This window comes from Bubalus kerabau, chromosome 6 (genome assembly GCF_029407905.1).
Source record: "Bubalus kerabau isolate K-KA32 ecotype Philippines breed swamp buffalo chromosome 6, PCC_UOA_SB_1v2, whole genome shotgun sequence".
In the NCBI taxonomy this organism is placed as follows: Eukaryota; Metazoa; Chordata; class Mammalia; order Artiodactyla; family Bovidae; genus Bubalus; species Bubalus kerabau.
The window spans coordinates 49558196-49577558 of record NC_073629.1 but is presented as its reverse complement, the minus strand read 5'-3'; the positions used below and the strand labels follow the sequence as shown (position 1 = coordinate 49577558).

The window sequence follows — 19363 nt, the reverse complement described above, 5'->3', positions numbered from 1 at the left end:
CTTTTGTTTGGAGCCTTTGGCCCATTGACATTTAAAGTAATAATTGATAAGTATGTACTTACTGCCATTTTTAACAATCTTTTTCAAGTTCCTTTAATTTTATGTTTATTATTTTTAAATATTTACTTATTTTTTTGGCTGTACTGGGTCCTAGTTGTAGAATGCAGAATCTTTGAACTTTGTTGCAGCATATGCCAAAGAATGCTCAAACTACCGCACAATTGCACTCATCTCACACGCTAGTAAAGTAATGCTCAAAATTCTCCAAGCCAGGCTTCAGCAATATGTGAACCGTGAACTTCCTGATGTTCAAGCTGGTTTTAGAAAAGGCAGAGGAACCAGAGATCAAATTGCCAACATTTTCTGGATCATGGAAAAAGCAAGAGAGTTCCAGAAAAGCATCTATTTCTGCTTTATTGACTATGCCAAAGCCTTTGACTGTGTGGATCACAATAAACTGTGGGAAATTCTCAAAGAGATGGGAATACCAGACCACCTGATCTGCCTTTTGAGAAATTTGTATGCAGGTCAGGAAGCAACAGTTAGAACTGGGCATGGAACAACAGACTGGTTCCAAATAGGAAAAGGAGTTCGTCAAGGCTGTATATTGTTACCCTGTTTATTTAACTTATATGCAGAGTACATCATGAGAAACGCTGGACTGGAAGAAACACAAGCTGGAATGAAGATTGCCGGGAGAAATATCAATCACCTCAGATATGCAGATGACACCACCCTTATGGCAGAAAGTGAAGAGGAACTAAAAAGCCTCTTGATGAAAGTGCAAGTGGAGAGTGAAAAAGTTGGCTTAAAGCTCAACATTCAGAAAACTAAGATCATGGCATCCAGTCCCATCACTTCATGGGAAATAGACGGGGAAACAGCGGAAACAGTGTCAGACTATTTTTTGGGGCTCCAAAATCACTACAGACAGTGACTGCAGCCATGAAATTAAAAGATGCTTACTCCTTGGAAGGAAAGTTATGACCAACCTAGATAGCATATTCAAAAGCAGAGACATTACTTTGCCAACAAAGGTCTGTCTAGTCAAGGCTATGGTTTTTCCAGTGGTCATGTATGGATGTGAGAGTTGGACTCTGAAGAAAGATGAGCAATGAAGAATTGATGCTCTTGAACTGTGGTGTTGGAGAAGACTCTTGAGAGTCCCTTGGACTGCAAGGAGATCCAGCCAGTCCATTCTGAAGGAGGTCAGCCCTGGGATTTCTTTGGAAGGAATGATGCTCAAGCTGAAACTCCAGTACTTTGGCCACCTCATGTGAAGAGTTGACTCATTGGAAAAGACTCTGATGCTGGAAGGGATTGGGGGCAGGAGGAGAAGGGGACGACAGAGGATGAGATGGCTGGATGGCATCACTGACCCGATGGATGTGAGTCTGAGTGAACTCCGGGAGTTAGTGATGGACAGGGAGGCCTGGCGTGCTGTGATTCATGGGGTCGCAAAGAGTCGGACACGACTAAGTGACTGATCTGATCTGATGGGATCTTTTAGTTTCAGCATGTGAAATCTAGTTCCCTGACCAGGGATCGAACCCAGGCCCCCTGCATTGGGAGTGCAGTCTTAGCCATTGGACCAACAGGGAAGTTCCCTTACTGCCATTTTAATCTTTGTTTTCTAGTTGTTTTGTAGTTCCTCTTTGCTTATTTCTTCTTTTTATTTTTCCTTTTGTGATTTGATGAATCTTTGTTGTAATATGTTTGAGTTCCTTTCCTTTTGTTTTTTTGTGAATATAGTCTATATTTTTGATTTATGGTTGCCATGAAGTTCAAGCATATTAACTCACAACTGTATCTACTCGTTTTAAACTAGCAATCATTTAAGGTCAAACACATTGTAAAAGATTTACATTTTTATACTCCTTTCCCTCTCATTTTGTTTTCTTGATGTTGTATTTTGTATCTTCATGTTTATCGTTGTACTATTTGTGCTTTGCTTAGTCATTTAGTTGTATCCGACTCTTTGCAACCCCATGAACTGTAGCGTGCCAGTCTGCTCTATCCATGGGATTCTCCAGGCAAGAATATTGGAGTGGGTTGCCATGCCCTCCTCTAGAGGATCTTCCCAACCCAGGAATCGAACCAAGGTCTCCTGCATTGCAGGCAGATTCTTTATCAGTTAAGCTACCAGGGAAGCCCTCTTTTACTACTTAATGTAGTTATAATTTTTTTTTTTACAATTTTTTAATTGTTGTTTAGTCTATGTACTGGCTATGTATAAGTCTATGTATTGAAGTGATCTTCAATCCTTTTATGATTTGCCTTTCCTATTATAATTTTTCCCTTTCCTATAGATTCTTGCTACCTTTCTGTTAAGAGAAGACTCTTCAATATTTCTGTCAGGGTAGGTTTAATATTGCTGAATTCTTTTTGCTTTTGCCTGTCTGGGAAATTCTTTATCTCTCCTTCTAAGTGATAATCATGTTGGATAGAGCATCCTAGGTTGCAGGTTTTTCCCTTTTAGGACTTTGAATTTATCTTGCCACTCCCTTCTGGCCTGCCAAGTTTCTGTAGAGAAATCAACTGATAGCTTAAAGGAGATTCCCTTGTAACTGACTCTTTGTTTTTCTCTCACTACCTTTGGAATCCTCTTTATCTTTAACATTTGCCATCTTAATTATGAGATGTCTTGGTGTGAATATGCATAGGTTCTTATTGTTTGGGACCCTCTGGGCTTCCTATACCTGAATATATGTTTGGGAATTTTTCAGCCATAATTTCTTCAAATACATTTTCAACAACCCACCACCTTCTCCTTCTGGAATGTCTATTTTGCGTAGGTTGGCACATTTCACATTATCCCATAGGTATTGTATGTTGCTTTCATTTGTTTTCATTTGTGTGTCCACCTGCTGTTCTAACTGGATGATTGCCATCATGCTATCTTCCAGATCACTTGTTCATTCTTCTATAACATTTATTCTGCTATTAATTACCTCTAGGTTGGTTTTCATCTTGGCAGTTGAATTGTCCTTTTTTGATCAGTTCATCTTTATAGTTTCTAGTTCCTTGTTACAATGATCTCTGTTTCTGTCAATAATCTTTCTTAATTCAGTTAGCATTTTTATTGCCACCTTTTTGAACTTGGGGTCTAGTGGATTAGAAAGGCCTGTTTCATTATTCATTATTTGTTCTTTGGGGGGATTTCTCTTGTTCATTTAATTGGGAGTAGTTCCTCTGCCTTTTTATTCTATTTAACTTTCTTTTTCTTTATAAATTTAGGAGAAGCAATTATCTACTATGGTCTTGAAGAGAAGTTTTTATGTGGGGGCATCCCTGTGTAGCCTCTGCATGTCCAATGTCTTTGGTGTAAGTTGCTGGTTTCCATATGGCTGCCAGCCAGGTCTTTCCTCAGAGTTTGCTGGTCATTTTGCCCTTCATGGGGAGGGTTGTTTCTAGAACCTGTGCAGGATATGAGGTGGGGCTTCCCTTTTGCTCCGTGGCTGTTGTCACTCTGTTAGGAGCAGTGTCAGCTCCTCAGTTGTTGAATTAGAAACCCTAAAGGTCAGGATCAGTGAGGCTTTATTGCCCTTGAGTGTGTGCCCCTGCCCCTATGGAGGTGATTGCTGAAGCAATGAGGCCTCTGTGGTCACAAAGGACCTATGGGCCCCATGGCTCTGCTTGGAAGCAGCCAAAGATCACATCCCTTTCTCTGTTGTGTTCGTCCCAGATCTAAGGCAAGGCTGTGGCGTGGAGTGGGCTGGGGCTAGGGGTCGGATGTTGTGGCTACGCAAGTTTATGTGGCTGTGCCCCCCCGCCAGGATCTGTGCTGCCTCTGTGCCAATCTTCTCCAGGACCTGTCTGCTCCAGATCCAGGGCGAGGCTGTGGTGTGATGTGGGCGAAGCTGAGGAGCTCTCACTGGGAGAGGACTTGCTACTTCTGAATGCACTGACAATGGCCATCGCTGCCCCACCTGGACCACATTCCAGGGCCCTCTGGACTGTTTCTGTGTAGCTAGATGAGTCTCAGGGCCTGTCTGCCCAGCCCTTGGCCTCTGTGTACTTTTGTGGCACCTCCCTGTGCTCACCCTGCCAATGGCCAATGTGGTTGCACTCGCCCCATGCATGACTAGACAGTATCCTGCATGGCTTCACCTGGATCACACCCCAGGTACCCTGGTCTCTTTCTGCATAGTTGAACTGAATCTGTGCCCTGATCTCGCACCAGGCTGTGGTTTGGAGTGAGCAAGGCCAGGGTGTTTGCCCCTTCTGATTGAGTGCAGCGAGGTGGCAGCCACCAGTGCATGGCTCTCTCCACCCTGATTGTCAGCAAGCCAGCATGCACACACTCTGTGCAAGTGGAATCTAGGCTTCTCTAGTCCTTCTGTCTGTCTCTGCAGATTTTCTAGCAGTCAAGGGGGCTAGTCTCCTCCACACAGGAGTCCAGGATGTTGATGCCCAGATTGTGGCTTGACAGCTTGCTTTTCAGGGGCACAAGTCCCAATGCGATGCCTTTTTGTCCCAGCCAGTTACATGGAACCACTTTTTCTTGCAGGTTTGGTTGTATAGGAGTTCTGCTGATTTCCAGTTAGTTTTCTAAGAGAATTGTTCCACATGTAGATGTATTTTTGATGTGTTTGTGGGGGTGGGATGTGTTCCACATTCTCTTGATCCCTCTCCCTACTTCTCACAGGGGACTAGCTAGCCATTTTGAAGCTACATATTATGGCTGATTATAAGAGGGCCTAGGATCAGTGATTCTCCAGTAGCAATAAACATACCCAATGTCCAGAGCTTGGTTTCTAAGTACTGTTCTCCAAAGGGTCTGATTTTAGGGCTTGAATGAGGGAAATACCAGATAAGCCTGGCATCATCTTGTCAAATTAGAAAGTAAGGAAGTGCTTAAGGGGAAAAAAAGGGATTGGCCATGTCAAAAGGACACAGGGGCCAACCTGAAATACCTCCCAGTGGACAAAGATGGAACAATTTGAGCAACTGACTAACAATCATACTGGATTATAACCCAAAGAATATATATCCATGAGTCCATACTTACATAAATAAGAGACTAAGTAATAAAGGGGAGGAAAGGGATAAATATTTACAGAGGGATCTCTGATAATGTGTGTTGATATTCATTCTCCAGGATGTGGAAGTTAATTTCCTTCCTCTGGAGAGCAGGCTGGACTTAGTGACTCACTTTTAAGAACAGAGTGTAGAAAGAGAAAAAATACTTACATTCCAGTGGAGAAATCTGGCAGGGCCCAACCACCTTAACCGAGTGATCATGGTCAAATTCAGCAGTGAAGTCAGGCTGCTGCCATGTCCCGGATGTAGTCCTCTGAGAGCACCTCCCCTCTGTGGCGTTCTTCTCCTAAACCCATTCAATTCAGTCACTCAGTCATGTCTGACTCTGCGACCACATGGACTGCAGTGCACCAGGCCTCCCCATCCATCACCAACTCCCAGAGTTTACTCAAACTCATGTCCATTGAGTTGGTGATGCCATCCAACCATCTCATCCTCTCTCATCCCCTTCTCCTCCCGCATTCAATCTTTCCCAGCATCAGGGTCTTTTCCAGTGAGTCAGCTCTTCACATCAGGTGGCCAAAGTATTGGAGTTTCAGCTTCAGCATCAGTCCTTCCAATGAATATTCAAGACTGATTTCCTTTAGCATAGACTGGTTGGATCTCCTTACAGTCCAAGGGACTCTCAAGAGTCTTCTCCAACACCACAGTTCAAAAGCATCAATTCTTTGGCACTCAGCTTTCTTTATAGTCCAACTCTCACATCCATACATGACCACTGGAAAAACCATAGCTTTGACTAGATGGACCTTTGTTGGCAAGGTAATGTCTCTGCTTTCTAATATGCTGTCTAGGTTGGTCATAACTTTTCTTCCAAGGAGTAAGTGTCTTTTAATTTCATGGCTGCAGTCACCATCTACAGTGATTTTGGAGCCCCCCAAAATAAAGTCAGCCACTGTTTCCATTGTTTCCCCATCTATTTCCCATGAAGTGACGGGACCAGATGCCATGATCTTAGTTTTCTGAACGTTGATCTTTAAGCCAACTTTTTCACTCTCCCCTTTCACTTTTATCAAGAGGCTTTTGAGTTCCTCTTCACTTTCTGCCATAAGGGTGGTGTCATCTGTATATCTGAGGTTATTGATATTTCTCCCGGCAATCTTGATTCCAGCTTGTGCTTCCTCCAGCCCATTATTTCTCATGATGTACTCTGCATATAAGTTAAATAAGCATGGTGACAATATACAGCCTGACATACTCCTGTCCCAATTTGAAACCAGTCTGTTGTTCCATGTCCAGTTCTGACTGTTGCTTCCTGACCTGCATATACGTTTCTCAAGAGGCAGGTCAGATGGTCTGGTATTCCCATCTCTTTCAGAATTTCCCACAGTTTGTTGTGGTCCACACAGTCAAAGGCTTTGGCATAGTCAATAAAGCAGAAATAGATGTTTTTCTGGAACTTTTCTTGCTTTTTCGATGATCCAACGGATGTCGGCAATTTCATCTCTGGTTCCTCTGCCTTTTCTATAACCAGTTTGAACATCTGGAAGTTCATGGTTCACGTACTGTTGAAGCCTGGCTTGGAGAATTTTGAGTGTTACTTTACTAGCGTGTGAGACAAGTGCAATTGTATGGTAGTTTGAGCATTCTTTGGCATTGCTTTTCTTTGGGATCGGAATGAAAACTGACCTTTTCCAGTCCTGTGGCCACTGCTGAGTTTTCCAAATTTGCTGGCATATTGAGTGCAGCACTTTCACAGCATCATCTTTCAGGATTTGAAATAGCTCAATTGGAATTCCATCACTTCCACTAGCTTTCTTCGTAGTGATGCTTTCTAAGGCCCCCTTGACTTCACATTCCAGGATACCTGGCTCTAGGTGAGTGATCACACCATCGTGATTATCTGGGTTGTGAAGATCTTTTTTGTACAGTTCTTCTGTGTATTCTTGCTTCCTCTTCTTAATGTCTTCTGCTTCTGTTAGGTCCATACCATTTCTGTCCTTTATTGAACCCATCTTTGCATGAAATGTTCCCTTGATATCTCTAATTTTCTTGAAGAGATCTCTAGTCTTTCCCATTTTATTGTTTTCCTCTATTTCTTTGCACTGATCACTGAGAAAGGCTTTCTTCTCTCTTCTTGCTATTCTTTGGAACTCTGCATTCAAATAGGTGTATCTTTCCTTTTCTCCTTTGCTTTTCACTTCTCTTCTTTTCACAGCTATTTGTAAGACCTCCTCAGACAGCCATTTTGCTTTTTTGCATTTTTTTCCCCTGGGGATGGTCTTAATCCCTGTCTCCTGTACAATGTCAGGAACCTCCATCCATAGTTCATCAGGTACTCTATCAGATCTAGTCCCTTAAATCTATTTCTCATTTCCACTGTATAATCATAAGGGATTTGATTTAGGTCATACCTGAATGGTCTAGTGGTTTTCCCTACTTTCTTCAATTTAAGTCTGAATTTGACAATAAGGAGTTCATGATCTGAGCCACAGTCAGCTCCCGGTCTTGTTTTTACTGACTGTATAGAGCTTCTCCATCTTTGACTGCAAAGAATATAATCAATCTAATTTTGGGGTTGACCATCTGATGATGACCATGTGTAGAGTCTTCTCTTGTGTTGTTGAAAAGAGGGAGTTTGCTATGACCAGTGTGTTCTCTTGAAAAAACTATTAGCCTTTGCCCTGCTTCATTCTGTACTCCAAGGCCAAATTTGCCAGTTACTCCGGGTGTTTCTTGACTTCCTACTTTTGCATTCCAGTTCCCTATAATGAACAGGACATATTTTTTGGGTGTTAGTTCTAGAAGGTCTTGTGGTCTTCATAGAACCGTTCAGCTTCTTCAGCATTACTGGTCAGTAATGCTTGGATTACCGTGATATTGAATGGTTTGCCTTGTAAATGAACAGAGATCATTCTGTTGTTTTTGAGATTGCATCTAATTACTGCGTTTCAGACTCTCTTGTTGACTATGATGGCTACTCCATTTCTTCTAAGGGATTCTTGCCCACAATAGTAGATATAATGGTCATCTGAGTTAAATTCACCCATTCCAGTCCATTTTAGTACGCTGATTCCTAACATATTGATATTCACTCTTCCCATCTCTTAATTGACCACTTCCAATTTGCCTTGATTCATGGACCTGACATTCCAGGTTCCTATGCAATATTGCTCTTTACAGCATTGGACCTTGCTTCCATCACCAGTCGCATCCACAGCTGGGTGTTGTTTTTGCTTTGGCTCCATCCCTTCATTCTTTCTGGAGTTATTTCTCCACTGATCTCTCTCCCGTAGCATATTGGGCCCCTACTGACCTGGGGAGTTCCTCTGTCAGTGTCCTGTGTTTTTGCCTTTTCATACTGTTCATGGGGTTCTCAAGGCAAGAATACTGAAGTGGTTTGCCATTCTCTTCTCCAGTGAATCACATTTTGTCAGAACTCTCCACCATGACCCATCCATCTTGGGTGGCCCTACACAGCATGGCTCATGGTTTCATTGAGTTAGACAAGGCTGTGGTCCATGTGATTAGATTGGTTGGTTTTCTGTGATTGTGGTTTTCAGTCTGTCTGCCCTCTGATGGAGAAGGATAAGAGGCTTATGGAAGCTTCCTGATGGGAGAGGCTGACTGAGGGGGAAACTGGGTCTTATTCTGATGGGCAAGGCCATGCTCAGTAAATCTTTAATCCAATTTTCTGTTGATGGATGGAGCTGTGTTCCTCCCTGCTATTTACCTAGGGCCCAACTATGGTGAAGGTAATGAAGATAATGGCAACCTCCTTCAAAAGATCCCACGCATGTACTGCTACACTCAGTGACCCCAACCCTGCAGGAGGCCACGACCCTAAACCTGTAACTGCAGTCTAATCATGAGAGAACATGAGGGTCATTCTTCAGCTTGCAGGACATTTATAAAATACCTGACCATGAATCTTCAAAAGTGTCAGGGTAATGACAAATAGGGAAAAACTAAGAAATTGTCCCAGACCAAGGGAGACACAACAAATAAATGCAGTGTGGTATGCTGGAACAGAAAAAGTAATTGATGGAAAATGGCGATTTCCAAATAAAGGCTGTGGTTTAGTAAATAATGTAGTACCAGTGTTGATTTCTTAATTTTCACAAATGTACTGTGGTAATGTCAGATGTTAACACAAGGTGGAGGTGAGGGAAGGTATGTGGGAACTCTCTGTACCTTTTTTGTGATTTTTCAGTAATGCTAAAGATATTCCAGAATGAAAGTTTCTATTTTAAAATGCTTTACTGTTCTCCAGCTTCGAACACTCTTATAATGTGTTGTTATTGTTTAGTCACTGAGTCATGTCCAACTCTTTTGCGACCCCATGGACTGTAGCTTGCCAGGCTCCACTGACCATGGAATTCTTCAGCCAAGAATACTGGAGTTGGTTGCCATTTCCTTCTCCAGGAGATTTTCCTGACCCAGGGATCGAACCTGAGTCCCCTGCCTTAGCAGGCAGATTCTTTACCACTGAGCCACCAGGAAAGCCCCTTTTAATGTGCAGGTGAAAGATTTATGAGAGTAAACAGTTTTTTTTCCTACCTCTTTTTTGAAAATCCCAGCTTGGTGGGGTCTGGTATCTCATTTAGGGATATAATTTTTACTATTTTTGACACTGAGCAGCAGACTGCTATTTAAATTTCCTGTTACATTCATATATGCTAACAAATATCTCTTTGGTGATATACAAGAAACTAAAACCTAATGGCCTGTGGACAAATGCACTTCAGTGGCTCAAGGAGAAGAAAGAGCAATTTCTTACAATTTATTCTGATGTACTTTTGGAATCTGAGCCATGTGAATGTATCACATCTGTAAAATTTTTAATTAAAAAAAATGGCTTGGTTGTATTACTCTTGAATCAATATTTGATGACTCAGGAACTGTTTCTCTACTGTTGTGCCTCCTGAAAAAGAGCCTTCTGTATGTTCTATGTTGAGATTCATTGGGTGTTTCAAAGCCATTTTTCCTGAATGATGCTGTAATGTCATTTGCATTTGGGTTCCCCTTGCTTCATCTTCACACATTTCACAAAATATTTGGTAACTGCCTAATACTTTAGCAATTTGTCAGATAATTAGGCACTTTATGGGTTGGGATTATTTCCACTCTTTGGGGCCCACAGAAGGAAAGAAGAGCAGGATGCTGTGAAGGTATTTGTGGGTACATTAAATTCATTAGGAGGAACATTCCTGGGCATTTTTCCATTTCAGGAAGGGTTCCAAAAGAGATCAGCTTTCTCATCTACCTAAGACAGGTACCAACCACAGTTTCACTCATACGTTTATCACTCATTTCTAAAGCACTCATTCTGTTCATAACAAAACTCTGAAGCTTTATATGTCTTCATAAAAAGGATAGAAATAAAGCTTGTGGTTTCATTAGTACACCTTCTGACTGAGCCAGTCTTTAGCTGTAAAAGTTCCCTAAAGAAACGTGATTCTTGCTTTGGAGTTGGTGGTGGTTATCCAGGAAGGGCCAAGATATGAGACTCAGAAATGTCACTCCCGGAGTCCAGGTTTTGGGTGTCTGGGGGTCCCCATAATCAGGCATTAGCTAAACACTGTCGCAGCACAGATGCTTGGCTTCATAAGGTGCACGTCGCAAACAGGACTTGAGCCTTCTTTTTATTACTTTAGATCTTATACATTTTGGTTGCTGAGAATTTTAAATAAGTATCTTTTTTAAGATAAATGAAATCAACATCTTTGCCACTTATTCTATCTTTTTTTTTTTTAGCAAGTCTTTTCCCTTGTTTAATCGATGCATCCCTCAAACTCCTGAGTGTTACTCTCTGTTTGCATCTGTTCTGATCAATGATGTGGACTCCCTCCATCGAATTCTAAGTGGAATAATGTCAGGAAGAGACACAGTCCTCGGCCTCTGTATCCTCGCCTTTGGTAATTTTTCATTAATTTTTCTTCAGTGACTATTTATACCAAAATTTCTAGCACTTATGTGTGCTGTACGATGAAAATTAGCCTCTTGACCTAAATGTTGAAACTTCACTTCATATCTTTTCTTTGTAGATATTGTCAGTGTTTCAAGTTCAAGTGGGGGGAGGGGGGAGTAAGACTGGGAAAAGGCCAGCTGATCCTGCCTAGAGGCCTCACTAGGTGGAGGTTGCCTTAGACATTGACGATGTTCCAGGGTCTGCTCCTCAGCTCTGCCTGAGGATGGATGTGCAGAGCACATTGCCACTTTGTGAACTGGCCATGGAAAGTGCCAGAAATGCATGTCCAGCAAGTGTGGACATTCTGTAGCGCCTCTTCCTACAGGCAAGCCAGGTCAGAGCCTACTGAGTAGGGGCAGGAGGTGTGTCCATCGTGTTAGCGCCAGAGGGCACTGAGCCGGTGGACCCAGCTCCTCCTGGGAACAGGCAGGTCAAGGCTTTGCGCTGGATCCTGCCTTTTCCGGGTCTTTCTGGAAGCAGCCACTTCTCCACTCCTGATGGTTTAACTTCCCTTTTGCTATTTTAGCTTGATGAGTCCTTTTAGGAGTCAGCCTCTCTTTGAATGAGTTAATACTCTCTGTTGCTCTAGGCAATAGTAGTTAGTGGCCTGTTATTTACCCCTGTCATTTATAATGGCTGCCTCCCAACCTTGGAAGGTTGAAAGAAGCTCTTTGATCATCCATTAACATCATGTTTCCAGTTTATAAATTGAGGTTTCCATAATTTCATTACCCAAAGGTTACTAATTCCTGAATGCTTGGGGATGCTTAACTAGCCACCATTGTGTAACTTCCAGACTTCTTATGACCCACATGCGCCAGGCATTGTGCTTATTGTTAACTCTTTAAACCTCATCAGAATCCTGTCAGCATTTGTATGAGAGGAAACTGAGGCCTAGAGAGGTCTGAGGCTTGACCAAGGTTACACATCTAGTGGAGGTGGCAGAGCTGGGACTCAGCCCAGATCTGTCTGATTTCAAACCCATGATCTTAATCACTACACTGAAATACCTATATGTACTCTTGAATTCTGGTTCAGAAAAAAGTAAAATAGTTATCTATAAATTCACTGAAGTTCCCTGGTGACTCTGATGGTAAAGAATCTGCCTGCAATACAGGAGACCCAGGTTTGATCCCTGGGTTGGAAGGATACTCTGGAGAAGTATTTTTGCCTAGGAAATCCCGTGGACAGAGGAGCCTGGTGGGCTACAGTCCATAGGTCACAGAGTCAGACAGGACTGAGTGGCTAACACTTTCATTTTCAATAAATTCATAGGCTTAAAAACCCCCAAAGTGGAAACAGATATGCAATTTTTATACGTATATCTTATCATATAATCTTAAATTTTTCATTTTTAAAGGCATTCATCTTTCATATTTAGTGAGGATATCTGAGAACACAAAATTAGAACTTTTAAGTTATGAAATCAAAAGAGTTAATTTTAATAAAAAAATTTTAGATGTTTCATTTGGACATAAAAGAAAAAAAAAGTTTAGGATATTTGGGAATACTACCTGCTTTGAAAACATTTTTATCATTCAAGAAGCATGCTAGCGCTTTCAGGACATGGCTTACTGTCACAGACTGAACTTGTACATGCTTCAGAGGGTGGCCTGGGTATGGCTTGTTTTTCTGTTTGATAGATGTGCAAGATATTTCGAGACTGAAGAAGGTCCTCAGCTTTCACTCTTTCAGAAGGTTTAGTCATTCCAGCCCCATTGTCATCACCCTCGTGCCTCGATTGTCGTTAGAATTTATATGTTTTGCTTAATTTTCTAGCCTTGTCTTTGGCCATGATGTTCACCTTCCGCTTCATCACCACCCTTCTGGTTCACATTTTCATTGCACTGATTGTTTTGGGATTGTTGTGTAAGTATTTCCACTTGATTGGTTTCTTCTTGATCAAATGAAAAACCTTTCCGTTAGATGTAGAACTTAAAAGCTGGCATTTTTGAGCTACATGGGATCTTAGAGAAGCTCTTGTCCATCCCCCTCATTATATATAAGAGGAAACACAGGCCTAAAGAGGACAGGGAGGACTACAGGACTGCTTCTGTCTCACTGCTAACAGCAAAGTTCCTGCCTGGCCTATCATCTCTTCTGCACTCTGAGATGAGCCAGCCCAGTGAGTGGTACTGGTTTTATCCATTAAAAGCCAATTCTAGTGCCTGTTGCTAAGTTGCTTCAGTCATGTCCGACTCTATGTGACCCCAGAGACGGCAGCCCACCAGGCTCCCCTGTCCCTGGGATTCTCCAGGCAAGAACACTAGAGTGGGTTGCCAGTGCCTGTTGGAAGCCCTTTAAAGAATTTTTTCTGAATTTTCATATCCCCCATTGGCACGTATGGGCCCATATTGCCCTGCAAAGGCTCAGGCCAGTCGGAAGAGACACAGCCCTTGAGCTGGGCAGGGTACCAGAGACATGTCCCATGCCCACTGTTTTCCTTTTCAGTGCTGGATCCTGGGTCCATCCAGTTGTTGTCAGGGAAGAAGATCTGAGGGACAGGGGCAGGCAGGAAGATCAAGGCAGCAGTATAGGATCCTGGTATAGGATATTTTCATTTTTAATAATTGGTATGACCAAATAAATACTTGGCATGACCATAGTGTTTCATCTTCTGAACAATCAGTTCTGTCCTCAGCACCTCCCAGCCCTGCAGCTCACAGGTGCCCGGCGTGCCCGTGCAGGAGGACATGCAGGACGGCTTGTGAGGGATGCCCTTCCCCACCTACGAGTGGTAAAGACGCCCTCCCTGAAGCCACTGTGGAGGTGGCGCAGGTGTCACCAGGTCCCTAAAGCAGAGCATTTGTGATGTTAGGACATCTGCCCAGTTTTGTAGGTGTCGAGCCAATATCCATATAGTCAAAGGTATGGTCATTCCAGTCGAGACGTGAGAGTTGAGCCATAAAGAAGGCTGAGTGCCAAAGAATGGATGCTTTTGAATTATGATGCTGGAGAAGACTCTTGAAAGTCCCTTGGACAGTAAGGAGATCAAATCAGTCAGTCCTAAAGGAAATTAACTCTGACTATTCTTTGTAAGGACTGATGCTGAAATTGAAACTCAATATTTTTGCCACCTGATGTGAAGAGCCAACTCATTGGGAGAAGACCCTAATGCTGGGAAAGATTGAAGGCAAAAGGAGAAGGGGGCAACAGAGGACGAGATGTTTAGATAGCATCACAGACTCAGTGAACATGAATTTGAGCAAACTCCTTTGAGATAGTGGAAGCCAGAGGAACCCGGCATGCTGCGGTTAACGGGGTCGCAAAGAGTCGGACACGACCTGGCAATGGAACAACAGCAAGACCAATATCTAGGCTCCTCTGGAGCTGTCACCTGCAGAGCTGGTTTGGAAATTTTAGCCTTTGGACTCGAATGTTCCTCTCACCATCCTGTCTGTACAGTTTGCTCCGTGCTCACACCCAGCCGCACCTGTGGGCTAGGCTCATAGGACACACCTGTGTTTTGGAGTCACCTTCCTACATCTCCCAGAGATCCACAGCCACCCTAGGCCTGGCAGCTCCTCGGTGGGCCACCGTGGCCCCGCCTAGCTGCTTCAGAGGGTTGGTCATTGCTTTTAAAGCCCAAGGGATTTGGGACCCACTGCCTGAGCAGGGCCACCCAGTGTCAGGGGACAGGGTGGTTACCTCATGGCATGTGTGCTGAGTTCCACTGCTGTTTTGCTTTCCAGTTGTCTGCGGTGTCTTATGGTGGCTGTACTATGACTATACCAATGACCTCAGCATAGAACTGGACACAGAAAGGGAAAATATGAAGTGTCTGCTGGGATTTGCTATTGCATCTACAGTAATCACGGTAAGAAGCACTCTTCCAGCAGTAGATCAGGTAGCCTGCCAGAACTCTGAAGTCCAAACAGCTGGCATTTTAACCCCAAACAATGAGCATTTGTTTTTCTTTCACTGCAGAAGGTGCGTAGGTAGTAATGTAGTGAGTGTACATACACATTTAGTGCCTTCACATTTCATTTGAGATACCTGTGTAGGAATGCACTGCAGCCTCAAAGAGTGAAAAAACAATCTTACCTCTTTCCAAGTCGTTTCCGCCATCTCAGCAGTTGATTTGTTACCCTTGCTGATCCATCACCCTTGCTATAGCAGGACTGCTTTCACCCCCAGGCAGCTGTAGGGTGAACACTACCGTGTGGAGAGGGAGGCAGACTTGTAACAGTTCCTACTTCCTGGTTTGAGAAGAGCCCCCCTACTTCCTCCAGCCACTGGACGCTTTGCTCCCAAAGGCGTGACAGCTCCCACTGCCCTTGAACACAGAGAGCCCTTTATCTCCAAACCTGCCGACCACTAGGTTCATCTGGTTTGCAGGGAGCCTGCTGCCTCCCCGGTGAATTCCCTGGCTGAGAGCGGGCAAACGTAGAATATTGAGCCTGGAGATATAGGTTGTTGGGGGAGGATGGTTGGCAACTAAGAATCATTCAGGCCACTTCCTGGATGCTGATCGTGGTGCTGGCATCACAGGCCTGGACAGGCCCAGGGGTTGGCTTCAGGCGGCCCATGGGCATCCTTTAGTGTGTTGCTTCCTACGCATTATGTCATGAAGGCATGATGAGGTCGGGTTTCACATGCCCATTAAATGTTTCAGCAACTCAGTTCTCATAAGAGCCTCAAACTCTCTCACCGACTCAGCTCTCTCCTTTAAGGAAATACTTGAGTTCTCACATCTGACACAGGCCTCACATTTTCTCTTCTCTAGGGAAGGAAATGGCAACCCACTCCAGTGTTCTTGCCAGGAGAATCCCAGGGACGGGGGAGCCTGGTGGGCTGCCGTCTATGGGGTCGCATAGAGTCAGACACGACTGAAGCGACTTAGCAGTAGCAGCAGCAGGAAGGTGTCAGGTTTGTGTTCCTCACATGAACTGCATCTCAGGGAGCAAGTATCTGATAAAGCAAAGCTCCTGGTTTGTCCTGGGTCCAGGCCCATGGCTGAGCCGGGGCCTGGGCAGGAGGCTGGAGAAGAAAGGGCTCCCACACCCCAGGCCAGGTGCTGGGCTGTTGGGCACAAGGGGCAGGGAGAAGCAGGGCTGGGAGCCAGGGGCGCTCACCTCCTTCCACTCCCCCCACAACCATTATCCTTCCCAGCCCTCCATAGGGCTCCCTTTGTCTTCACACACTGAACCATCAGTGGCCATCAGATGCCAGGTCAGGGGATTCTCTTCATTGAGTATAAGGATAGAGAAAGGGGAGGCTGCGAGAGGAGAGGGAGGAACCGCACCACAGCTCGCACACCATTCATTGACACGTGTGTCACTGCTACTTCGTTTCTGCCAGGTACCAGTTTCTGGTGAGCTTGTTCTAATAAGATCCCTAGGACTCTGTCACCATCACCATTTCTGAGCACCTGTTTGGCACAGGGCCCTGCCCTAGACAATGGAGCTGGCCAGAAAAAACACACAGCCAGCACACACCCCACCATGAGATGAACTACAAAGCCAGCAAGGCCATGATGTGATGCACAGGGCAAGATTCCCGCCGTGAGGGGAGCTGCCTAGGAATATCATTTCAGTGGTTTCAATATACCCAGTAGCAGCAAGAAGAAAAGGGGATGAATGGCATTGGCTGCCCACCTCAGGGTGTCAGCCTAGGGCTGCAGGCTGAGATGCAGCAGTTTGCAGCCTAGAGCCCAGAAAGGGGAGTAGAGGCTTGACCCCTGTGGTGACTCAGCTCTGCTGCCCACCCCACACCCCAGCACTGTCCCCAGTGGGTAACGCTGATCTCCCTGAGACTAGGGAATAATGGGATAGTTAACTCTTCAGTTCTGGTCAGTACCCTCGTGGTGTACTTTGAACATGAGGAGAGCCTTTTATACACACACACACATATTTAAGTTGAAAAGCACACACATATTAAATACACACATTTTAGCATTCCATTCAGGAGCTACCAGCCACTCAGGAGATCCAAGTTTATTTGCCTAAAGATTATATCATTTTGCTTCATTAAAATTTTTAGTAAAAAATGAAGTCCCTCTTCCTTGTTGATTGTGCTAGGCATTGAGGACACAGAAATGGAAATTCCTACTTAGCCTTCACAAGTCTCATGTCTCCTCCAGGCATCTCTCCCTGGGTCCTCAGGCCAGTCCCCACAGCTGGGTCACAGCTGGGCCCTTCAGGCCCCAGGAGCAGTTTTGCACATTTTATCCCTCTGTCCCTTGACTTCCCTCCACTTGACTATGAGATCCTCATGGGCAGCAACACCCGAGTCCAGTGGGAAGAGGAATGGCATCTTGGGCTCCGGGAGTGGTGTGCTGGGTCACATGGACAAGAGAGGAGCCTGTAGGATGTTCCCTTGTTAGGAAGGGACCTGACTGGGGAGGTCCTGATTTGCGGTGGTGATGATTTCAGTCTTTATCCAGGAGCTCTGGGGAAATGTCGAAGGATTCTGATCTGGGAGATGACATCCTTGACTGCACGTTTTACAAAGATCCCTTTAGCTTATGTTGGAGCAGGGATGAGGTCAGGAGTAGGGGGTTAAGCGAATTAAAAGCAGAAGGTAATGAGGAGGTTATTGGGGGTCTAGGAGAGAGAAGATGAGATTTGAGCTGTGGCATCAATGTGGGGATCGAGAGGAAAGAATAGACTGGGAGCTCTGCCAGCAAACTGAGATTGTGCTATGGCTGTTGCTTTGCCAGCCCTTGACAGTAAGGGATGGCCCTGCCCTCAAGAAGCTTGACGTCAAGTAACGTGCCACGCAGGCAAAAAACATCCACAGTAGAGGGTGCTGACTGCTACATTAGGGGAGGAGGGAAGCCCGCAAGAGAGGAACCTAGCTTTTTCTTGGAGAGTGCCGAAAAATTAGGACTGCTGGAGTAGGGAATACGGGGGAAATAGATTTTTGGGTGAAGATGATGGAGTCAGTTCTGGACACATTGAGTTTGACACTGGAGGATGCCCACTGCCTGGTCAGTAACTGATGTGCTTACTCATCCATCATGTAGAGAAAGGTGAGGTTGGAGATTTTTGTTTTAAATTGACAGCATTGCATAGCTTGTAGGATCTTAGTTCCCTGATCAGGGATTGAACCTGTGCCCTCTGCAGTGGGGGCATGGAGTTCTAACCACTGGACAACCAGGGAACTCCCTGGAGGTTTTTATTTGAAAGTTTCAAGCATCTAAGAAGGATGCTATAACCACAAAAGAGCAGGAAGGACCACCCAAAAGATCCCAAGAAACAGCAACTTGAAGAAGAAGAAAGAGACCCAAAGGAAAGAGCATTGTCCTTGTGGTCCCTTGCCCTTCTGCAGTCCTTCAGCATTCTCTGGCATGTGACGTGCTGTTGGGAAAAAGAAATAGTTCCCTGATGCCCGAGAACCTTATTCTCTCTCTCTCTCTGACCAGACTGCAAGCTCCTTTAGGGCAGGGGCTCTATCTTGTCCACTGTTGTAGCCGCAGAATCTAGCATGAATATCAGCACATAGTAGATGCTCAATTAGTACTTAAGAACATGTCTATTCCATTATAATAAAAGTAGGAGGTGACTATGTTAAAAGAACTGTTTGCTGAGATGTCAGTAAAATATTAGGGTTTAAGTTTGTCTCAGTTCTTCATTATTTTGAATAATTTAACCCCTTTTTCACCAGGCAGTTCTACTCACCTTGATTTATGTCCTCAGAAAGAGGATCAAATTGACAGTTGAACTTCTCCAAGTCACCAATAAAGCCATCAGCAGCTCTCCCTTCCTGCTGTTCCAGCCGCTGTGGACGTTTGCCATCCTCATTTTCTTCTGGGTCCTCTGGGTGGCTGTGCTCCTGAGCCTGGGGACTGCAGGTAAGGGCCGTGGGGATGGGATCCACGATGCTGGAGTCAGGCACAGACGCCCCAGCATTCTGGAACCACTGGCCTGTTTTTGTAGGGACCAGACTTCCCATGCAGCTCAAGGCCTCTGGTGGCAGCCGAGACGGTGTTTGGGGCTCTGTCATGGGGGGATGCAGGAAATTCTTTTCCCTCTACTGTATCAATATGTGGAAAAAAAAAAAAAGACCCTTCTGAAATGTTGTTGCTGTCTCAGAAGAACCAGTTTAACGCGAGTGCACCTAGACCTCTGCATTGCCTTACTCCTGAGAAGACAAGGCTCTTTCATTTGGGGGCAGCCGTGCACAGTTTAAAAATAAGAGGTTCTGTTACCAAGAAAAGATGAAAGAACAGAAATCATGAGACAGTTGGAAGTCTCAACTGGGGCAACATTGAACAATCATGTTCTAGCTCATTTCCTCGACGCAGTCTTAGTCCTGGTCAGATAGGAAGGCAGTGGCCTCGGTGCCTGCGGGAAAGTGAACACTTGTTGAAAATTTCCTGAATTCTGAGCTCTGTACTAGGTGCTTCCTTGTGTTCTCTTCTTTAAGCATCGCAACCCCCTTTTTATGCCTGTGTTGTTATGTTCG

General features: G+C 44.6%; 1 protein-coding gene across 22 annotated transcripts in view; it reads left to right on the top strand.

Annotated features, from left to right (window-relative positions):
• Positions 1 to 19363, top strand: part of SLC44A3 (solute carrier family 44 member 3) — an 86848-nt gene that overhangs the window by 17054 nt on the left and 50431 nt on the right. For 21 of the 22 annotated variants that reach the window (XM_055585059.1, XM_055585054.1, XM_055585053.1 and 18 more), the window contains 4 exons: positions 10741 to 10901; positions 12734 to 12823; positions 14647 to 14771; positions 18563 to 18749. In XM_055585059.1, coding sequence (XP_055441034.1) covers positions 10741 to 10901; positions 12734 to 12823; positions 14647 to 14771; positions 18563 to 18749 — 563 coding nt within the window. The remainder of the gene's footprint in view (positions 1 to 10740; positions 10902 to 12733; positions 12824 to 14646; positions 14772 to 18562; positions 18750 to 19363) is intronic. The other variant, XM_055585047.1, reaches the window with a different exon arrangement.